Source organism: Anoplopoma fimbria, chromosome 10 (assembly GCF_027596085.1).
Source record: "Anoplopoma fimbria isolate UVic2021 breed Golden Eagle Sablefish chromosome 10, Afim_UVic_2022, whole genome shotgun sequence".
NCBI lineage: Eukaryota > Metazoa > Chordata > Actinopteri > Perciformes > Anoplopomatidae > Anoplopoma > Anoplopoma fimbria.
Genome location: NC_072458.1, coordinates 21498102 through 21507659, shown reverse-complemented (window position 1 = coordinate 21507659; position 9558 = coordinate 21498102). Strand labels below are relative to the sequence as shown.

The following is a 9558-nucleotide window of genomic DNA, read 5'->3' as shown; positions in this document are numbered from 1 at the left end:
ATTCTAGTTATGTGTGTTTTTCTCACACTTATGCTTTGTTTAATAAGTTTATTAAAATTCTATAAAGTTTGTTTATTTGTTACTTAACTGAAACCAAGCTGAAAATGAGACAGAATAATTCATTTTAATAATTAAAAACAACAGAAAAGACTAAATAAATTTAGTAGTTCATTTTACAACATGCTTGTGAGACAATAAATCATAATTTGTTTTGTAACATATAATTAAAAGTTATAAGAACATGTGGAATTAAAGCTAGTTTCATAAAATAATAACAAAACAAATCCGTTGTCCAATCCTATTTGAACATTTAACAGGTCAACATTTATTCTAGTTAAGTGTGTTTTTCTCACACTTATGCTTTGTTTAGTAAGTTTATTAAAATTCTATAAAGTTTGTTTATTTGTTACTTAACCGAAACCAAGCTGAAAATGAGACAGAATAATTCATTTTAATAATTAAAAACAACAGAAAATACAAAATAAACTTAGTAGTTAATTCTAAAACATGCTTCTGAGACAATAAATCATAATTTGTTTTATAATATATAATTAAAAGTTATAAGAACATGTGGAATTAAAGCTAGTTTCATAAAATAAAAACTGATGGGTTAGGGTTACATAAACCTACATAAACACATCGTAATATTTCAGTCTGCTGTACTTTATTCCCACGCTGAGACATAATGGAGTCATTTAAGACAATAAGTGTCATAATTGACGGGTTAGTCTTGAATCTTTAGTCTCTGACCCTCATTATGGTTCATGAAACTCACATTCTTCATAGTTGACCCGTGTGCTCCGGCTGCCAGTATTGTGATTGATGGAAACAGCCGGTTATTGATCAGACTGTAAGGGCTTCATTGTGCCGAGATGTCGCTCTGCTGAACTCCGTGGTTGCTGCAGCTCAAGCTCTCCACGCTGCTCTGAATTAAATGCTTTTAAATCTTCATTCACTTTAGTAGATGATAGAAAATGTCTTTGTGTGTATCATGAAGGTCATAATGTGAAGTGTTGACCCAAGATGTACATTAAAATAATATAATTGCCTTCCATTTATGTGTTTCTCAATGATAACAAAATTACATTAAAAAAAATCTGTTTTAATACATTTATATCCATCTCGCCTCATTTTTACAACATTACAAATGCATTGGAAGTCATATTTAAACAGCATAATTCAAACCACATGACCAGAAGTATGAGGACACTTGAACAAAAGCTTGGTCAGGGATGTCTACATATACTTTGTCATAGACTTTATCTTTTACTTATTTCAAATATATTTCTTAAAAAGCTTTCCTGATGTGTCGTGTCAGACAAAGAGACTTGTCCAAACGTAATATAAATATATTATTTGTTCAGGAGGTTAGTATATATGTGCAAGACTTTACCCAATTAATAAGAAAAATAAAACAACTTTTAGTTATGCATGATTGATTTGAGTTTCTAGGTCATGTTATTGTGCCATTGTTTGTATTTTCTTGTTGAATCTTGTGTATTTCTATGAAGGCTCATTTAGAGACAGACATTATGTGGCCTTGGTGTATCTATATACCCTTCTCAATAAAAAATACTTTTTGTAATATGACAAGCCATTAAATGAATGTCAAATGAATGTTTGGTAGTGTTATTTTATATATTTATCGTAGTTATTTTGATATAAAATACATTTTTCATGTTACGTGGGATTTCTGTTCTATAAACACAATATTTTTACAATGTAAGTTCTTGAGAACTACGCATTTACTTTTGTTGACTCCTTATATTTTTCGGTATATGGCACCACAATCCCAAAAAGGTTTTGCCCCCCCTGCAGTGATTTATGAACATATGCAGCTTTATAACTGACTGCAGTTTATTGAACTTGGTATTAATGCTGCTAAATCTGTTTTGGGTCCCTTTATCATACTTTCAGAACCCATCCATCACAGAAGTTTATCACAAACTATCATAACATCTGCATTTCTCCTTCCTTCCACAGGGGGCAATGCAACATTCAAGCTGCCATAAAGTACATTCTGACAGTACAAACCAGTATTGCTATTATAAATAAGAGCTTTACATCAAAATCTGTCAGTCTCATTTTTTAAATATTCACAATGTAAAAATCTGTGTTTAGTCACTTTAAACGATCAGTTGTCTGAATTACTGTGATTGTAGAATTAAATCATATTGCTGCAGTAAGAGCATATAGATAAACGGTTAAAAAATGAGTTTAATGCAAAGTGGTTGTGTATTTTTTCTCATAAACTCATCTGAATGATTGATCAGAGGCTGAAATCATACTTTCATTTATGTCCATCATGAATCGTGTCCTGATTGTAAAAAACAAATGAAACAATCATCCATTTAAAGTCATTTACTTTTTTTTCCATGATGAGACATTTCAAACCTTCACAAAATGACAACATGAGGCTAACTCAAATAAAATATATAACTTAGGCAGCAGATATATGAACAAACAAATGCTATTTTTCCAATATCAAATAATTTACAAAATAATAATTCATACACTACAAAATGCTGTGTCAAAAATGAATAAAGCAAATAAATAAATAAATAAATAAGTAAATATGTATCTCTTTCTTGATGCAAAACAAAAAGGTGAAGGCCAGTTATCTCAGAAAACAATCCTCTAGGGTCTGTAAATACTCCAGAACAAATTCAATATAGTCTTTGTCCAAAATAACACATTTACTCTCTGATTACTTTCATACCTGCTTTATAAAATGTTTGCAGCCTTTCAAAAATCAGTCAGTGCACTTTGAAATTAAACTTGTTTTCAAGGACATTATTATTCTCAATATACTGAGTCTTCTAGTTAAAGAATAACTTCAGTTAATTCCTGAGCAAAAGCAAAAAGTAACCTTAACCTCCAAAGAAACTCTTAACTACAACTGAGCTACAGAGAAAAAAATCTTCCCACCTTAACAGCTGCACGATAAACAAAAAGGAAAATCATAAAAATGAATCAAGCAGCTTGTTGGCAAAAATCCTTAATTGTTTTCAAATTAAATAATTCCTCTTATTTTGCATCTAATCTTCTCTTTCTCACATTTATTATAACTTCTTCCTATTGTAAGAGAATGAGAAATAAAAGTGGAAACAGTTCAAAATAAAGATAAACCTCCCGTCTCCTCCATCCTTTTTTCTCTCGCTGGTCAGTTTCTGAACCTGTAGGAGATCGGCAGCAGCTTGTTATTCTTCTTCATGGTCTGGACTTTGGCGTGCGTCTGGTCGTCCATGGTCTTGTAGCAGCGCCGGGCGTAATCCAGAAGCTTCTCCTTCGACGCCTCGAACTCCCCGACCTCCGCCACCTGCAGGAACATCAGAGGTGTTCTTTGGTTTAGAGGACATAGAAATAAGGTAGATAAAGTAGATAAAGACCCTTTTTCAATTTGACAACATAACAGCATTGTAGTCAAGACCCCCTAAACCAAGATAAAGTCAGGATGCAGACCGGAGTACATCTAGACCACGACTTTAAAGGGGTTGAGACAAAGTCTAGACCAAGACCAGAGTGTATCAAGACCAAGATAAGACCAACACTTTGAGGGGTTATGACCAAGTCAAGACCAAGGGCAGGAGTGTTTTGGAAGCTGTTTTGCAGATTAATTGGTTGCATTTGAAGAAGGTTTTGCATCCAGTCACATAAAGCAGACAATACACAAGCAATTTACTGATATCAGCTCAGTTGTGGTCTTGAAAATAAAAATCCTCTTTGTCTGAGACCGAGACAAGAACGTGGAACAATGCGATCGATCCAGACTTCAAAAAACTGGTCCAAGACCGATCTCAAGTAGTTTAAAGCAACAACAGAACTCTTCTAAATGGTTCCATGTGTGTTTCCTGTTACAATGTTTGTTCATGAAGTTGCTGACAGGAAGTAGACTTGGACTGAAAGCTGACCAAGAAAAAGGTCAATAATCCTTTTTTTTCAAAAACATTTCAATACCAACTCTTCTTCTTGTGCTGCTGCTTTGAATCAATGTAGTCACAAGTTGCTGACAAATAATTGTATTGGATTTTTTTTATATCTGCTTTATTTATACTAATGCAGTCTGCAGACAGTCACACAAACTAACTGTTATGACGACTGTTTAGGGAGTTTGTTTCATTTTAAGTACAGAAATAGGGACCAGTTGAGTATTTAGGATATCTTGTTTAGCAGCAATCTGCTCTAAAACTAAAAAATATTTTTTTTTCAGTGTGTGCCCTGTTATGAATTGCACACATATTAAAATATACTTCTTTTTATTAGCGTAGGTTGTTGTCGTTATAGAAGGTGACTTCTTTGTTTTGCAGTGCATCATTGAGTCCGCAGACACTAACCAGGAACAATAATAAAACTCTGACCTTCTCTGGAGCCATCAGCAGCAGCTCTGCGATGGGGGAGGTGGAGGCCATGGTGTTTCTGTCGACTCCGTGGATCTGGAAGGCTCGGGACATGCTCCTCACCCGCTGGTAGGTCGTCAGGATCTTCTTATAACGGATCATGACCCCCTCAGGGTCTTTAACTGGGGAGGAGGAGGAGCGGGGAGAGGGAGGGGAGACAAAACGGAGGGTTGAAATACTGAAAATAAGGAACTGCTTTTGGTTGATGTGGATTCATTTGGACTGTAAAACATAAAAACAAAAGTGTTCTGTTTGTCCGTTCTGAGCTACTGTAGAAACATGGCAGTGCAATATGTTGGACCCTTCCTCCTGCTCCAGATGTAGGTATGAATGGTTTATTCTAAGCAAACAAATATACAACAATCCTTCATGTGATAATGAAAACATAGTCATGAATATTATATACATTTTCTGCTAATAGACACACTAAATTCTACACACTGGCCCTTTAAATCTTTTGGTTTGACTTCAGCAGGACAAAGAACGTTGTGTGTTAAACAACAGTTCTATCGTACACAGTATGGTATAGTATATAGTTTAGTATATAGTATAATATTATAATAGTACAGGTTAGTAGAGCATAGTTTATTGTATAGTTTATTAAAGTAAATAGTATAGTGTATAGTACAGTATAGTATAGGCGTGTATAGTATAGTATAGAGTATAGTATAGTATTGCATATATGTTTATGCAGTATAGTATGGTATAGTATATAGTTTAGTAGTTTAAATTTCAGCTTTGTAAATAGTATAGTATAGTATATAGTATAGTATAGTTTAGTTAAGTATAGCATAAAATATAGTATACATTACAGTATAGTGTAAAGTATAGTTTAGTAAAGTATGGGTATAGTAAAGTATAGAGTATAGTATCATATATAGTATGGTATAGTATAGAATAGTATAGTATAGTGTTTAATATAGTATAGTACATAGTATAGTAAATAGTTTAGTACCTATAGTATGGTATATTGTATGGTATAGTATAGAATAGTATATAGTTTAGTATAGTATAGTATACAGTATAGTATACAGTTTAGTATAGTTCAGTATAGAATAGTGTAGTATAGTATAGTATAGTGTAGTATAGTATAGTGTAGAATAGTATAGTGTAGTATAGTATAGTATATTATAGTATATTAAAGTACATCACCCACCTCTCTGTCTCTCCCTCCCGTGGGTGATCCTGAAGATCCTCCTCATCTTCATCCTCGGCTCTCCGTTGGCTCGACCTCGGCCCTTCTTCTTCGACCCCTTCTCCTTCTCCTCCTCCTCTTCCTCCTCCTCTTCCTCCTCCTCCTCCTCTTCCTCCACGTACTCGTCCTCCGTGTAGTAATTATCCTCCTCCAGATGAAACTCCTGCTTCACTGCAACCGTATAAAGTAACGAGTCAGTCTCTGTGTAATATTTCTCTAACAGAATGAGGTGCGTTTGATTTGCTCACCAGGGATGGCTGCGCTGCGACGGGGCCGAGATCCTGGTCCCTGGAGGCGTTTGAGGGTCATCCCAGACCGGGTGGTCATGGGGGAGGGAGGGGAGGGAGAGCTGGCAGGCTGGACCTTCACCCCTCGCTGGGGGTCTCCACACCACTCTGTCACTGTGGTAAAGTAAAACACAATACCCAACTTTAATATAATAAACAAGAAACAACAGCATGAGGGGCAAATCATGTCACTGGCTTTTGAAACCCAGAAAACAGATTATTGAATTAAAAAATGTTAACAAGAAAGTAAAGATATATAATATTATTACATTACATTACATTACAGTCATTTAGCAGACGCTTTTATCCAAAGCGACTTACAGGAAGTGTATTCAACATAGGTATTCAAGAGAACTACTAGTCACCAGAAGTCATAAGTGCATCTCCTTTCTTAAACAAGCATCTTAAAGCATAAACCAGAGCAAAAGTATAGTGCAGAGGCAAATTACTACGAAAACAATAATTGCAACAGACTAATACGAATATAATAAGTGCTACAAACTACTACGAATAGGATAAGTGCAGTAAACAAATACGAATAGGAATAAGTGCAGCGAACTACAATAAGTGCACGAATACAATAAGTGCTACGAGGAAGGCTCAGGGTAGTACTTATTTAAGTTTCACTGCGTGTCTATTATAGACAAACTTAATGGTGTAAAAACGACACCTATAATCTAATGCAGTAAAGGCTGCTTCTGGAACTCTACTCGAGTGTTTCTATTTGGAAAGACATGCTACTTTTGCTCCACACAAGTTAGAGAGGAATCACTACTTTATGGTCTGTTTGACTCTAAATGGAGCATCATTTACTAAATGAACATCATGCTGTATTGAAGAAGACTTGAAACTAGAGATTGAGACCATAAACTCATGTTTACAATGTTTACTGAGGGAATAAATCAAGAGAGAAGTAGAGTCATTTTCTCATAGACTTCTATACAACCAGAGGAGTCGCCCCCTGGTGGACAGGAGAGAGAATGCAGCTTTAAGACACTTCAACATCGATATATTTAATGGATGTAGTCATCAGTCTTACATATTTTACATAAAAACATTAAATCACTGATTACATTTTAGTGCATTAATGATTTTAAAAGAGACAAATAATACTTAATAACATTTGACTGCTAGGGTTAGGGTTAGAAATTCTGAATGGAGTATTTTAAGTTTAGAAATTGTACTTATTATAACCTTCAATGGAAGTACATTTATTTGTCGTCTCTATACTGGTTTCATATGTATATTGTACCTATTTTAGCCTCTTACAGTATTTTCCCAACACATAATAATCCCATTGAATCTATTAAATATCTGTTGCCTATATTAATCCAGTATACTACATAAATAAACTGCATACATTTTATTAATTTAAATAAATAAATATCTAATATAAGTAATCCTGTTCATAGAGAGTTTTATGAAGTTTCCCCTTATGTTCTTTGTTGGTTGTTTTTCTCGTTAACAAACTAAATACATCACATTGAGTTTGACTCCTCACCCTCCGGACCCCTCATGCTGACGATGAATCGGTCCAGCTGACAGCGGAGGAAGTTGCGTTCGTCCTCCAGCTCCTCGATGCGTTTCTGCAGCCAGGCGTTCTTCTCCAGAGTGACGTAGAGGTGAGCTCGCAGGTTAGAGACCAGGATGAACGGGCTGTACTGAGAGTGAGGAGGCTCCTGCGCCACCGGCTCTGCAGGAGGAGATACGAGAGAGTGTTTACTCCAAACCTCAGCGACAGGCCTCAAGAAAATAACCTTCATTTCACTCAAATTTGCACAACCAAATGAGGTAGAGGAGCAAAAAGAGGAAGAAACAAATGAACCTGAATCATATATATATATATATATATATATATATATATATATATATATATATATATATATATATATATATATATATATATATATATATCAGTTTCTAAATGTATATTGTTACTGTCAACCTAATAACTTGAATTACTCAAGGGACCCTTTTAATTTAATTTTGTCTCTTGTTTTTTTATTTATTTATAATTTCTTTCTCTTTTTCTGAGGGTATTTTATTAAGTCATCATATTGCTGCTTTTGTTATGTGTATTCAGTCTGTATTAAAAAAGAAAGAAAGAAAAAAAGGCACAAATTAACATGTATCTTACCTGTCATTTACATATATTTACATATATATTTACATACATATACATATATATATATTTACATATATATATTTACATATATATATATATATATATTTACATATATATATATATATATATATTTATATATGTATTTACATATATATATTTACATATGTTATATGTATCAGTACTTTAAAACTAATTATTCATTTCATTATGTCTCTTGTTATTTATTTATATATTAATATTTTTTTCTGTTGTCCAAGTATTTTTTTAAATGTTTTTCTCTTTTCTTTTCTTTTATTGTGCTGTCGGAATAATTTAACATTCCCAGTATACATCATCACTCTCTTCAAAGTTAGTTAAAATACAGTGTATGTAAAGGAGGAACTTTTGCACTTTGACTTAAATGAATTATAGTCATTTTAACTTGTTGAGGGATTAACTGTATCTCAGAAACTATTCGAATTTACCGAATTTCCCACATCTATTGATCGCAGCATGAAAACTGTAAGTGCTACTTGGTGAAACAGCTAGCAGAGCAGTAATGTGTAGTAGACGTGGCGTACCGTCCATCATCGGCTGACCCTGGTTCAGGTGATACGCAGGTGGCCTCTCGATGCTCTCCTCCAGAGGGAAAGAGACCTCATAGGCGTCCAGATACAAACCTCCACCACCTCCTCCTCCTCCACCACCTCCTCCTCCTCCTCCTGCTGATGATGAGGATGATGCTGACTGGGGCATGTAGTGCTCTGACGATCGCACACAAGACAGCAGAACATTAGCAAGTTAGGTCTACCACAATTTAAGATTATTTTCATTATAAATGTATTGATTTATTCTTCTTTATAATGCGATACAAGTCTATAAAACGGTGTTTCTCACAGTTTTTAAAGCACTAAAGAGCATTAAATAAATACTATTTCACAAAGCACACCTTGCATGAGTCTGTCTATAATGGTTTAGGCTACAGTTGAGTCTTCAAATATCTTGTTCATTAATTCAAATAGCCTGCAAAGCAAAATATATTCAGTGTAAAACCGAGTAAAAGTAGAAAATCCTCACATTTGAGAAGCTGAAACCAGGAAATGTTTAGCATTGTAGCTTAATAAATCAATGACTTAAACAATAAATCAATATCTAAAGTGTTGTAGATGAATTACCGTGGACTGATTTATAAGATAAGATAAGATAAGATAAGATAATCCTTTATTAGTCCCACAGCGGGGACTAATGTTGTTTCAGCTCTAATAACAAAGTTAATAAAGTATTCAGGTTAATCACTTGTGCTTTACATAAACTAGATAATAAATGATAAAACAAGATGAGATATAACTTAATTAAAGTGTTGTGCCACAGTTTGGGTACAAAGTAGGAAACATAGCAATGTTTTAAATATATAAATATATAAAAATCAATTAAATTATATCCAAAATATAAGCAATGCCAAAAATAAAAATAGCATTATTGTTTATTTTATATGGGGATAAATCAACAAAACATAACATGAGTAAAACAGTCATAACATAGAAAACGCTGTTTAAAGTGTATAAAACTATATTA

General features: G+C 33.8%; 1 protein-coding gene across 1 annotated transcript; it reads right to left on the bottom strand.

The window, feature by feature from the left end:
* Positions 1-3076: 3076 nt before the first annotated feature.
* ccdc106b (coiled-coil domain containing 106b) lies at positions 3077-8685 on the bottom strand (the record flags this gene model as incomplete). Its single annotated transcript, XM_054605637.1, has 6 exons — positions 3077-3319; positions 4359-4519; positions 5554-5763; positions 5841-5993; positions 7381-7572; positions 8565-8685. Coding segments are annotated over 6 exons (993 nt in total), but the record flags the coding sequence as incomplete, so codon positions are not given.
* Between the last annotated feature and the right edge of the window lie 873 nt (positions 8686-9558).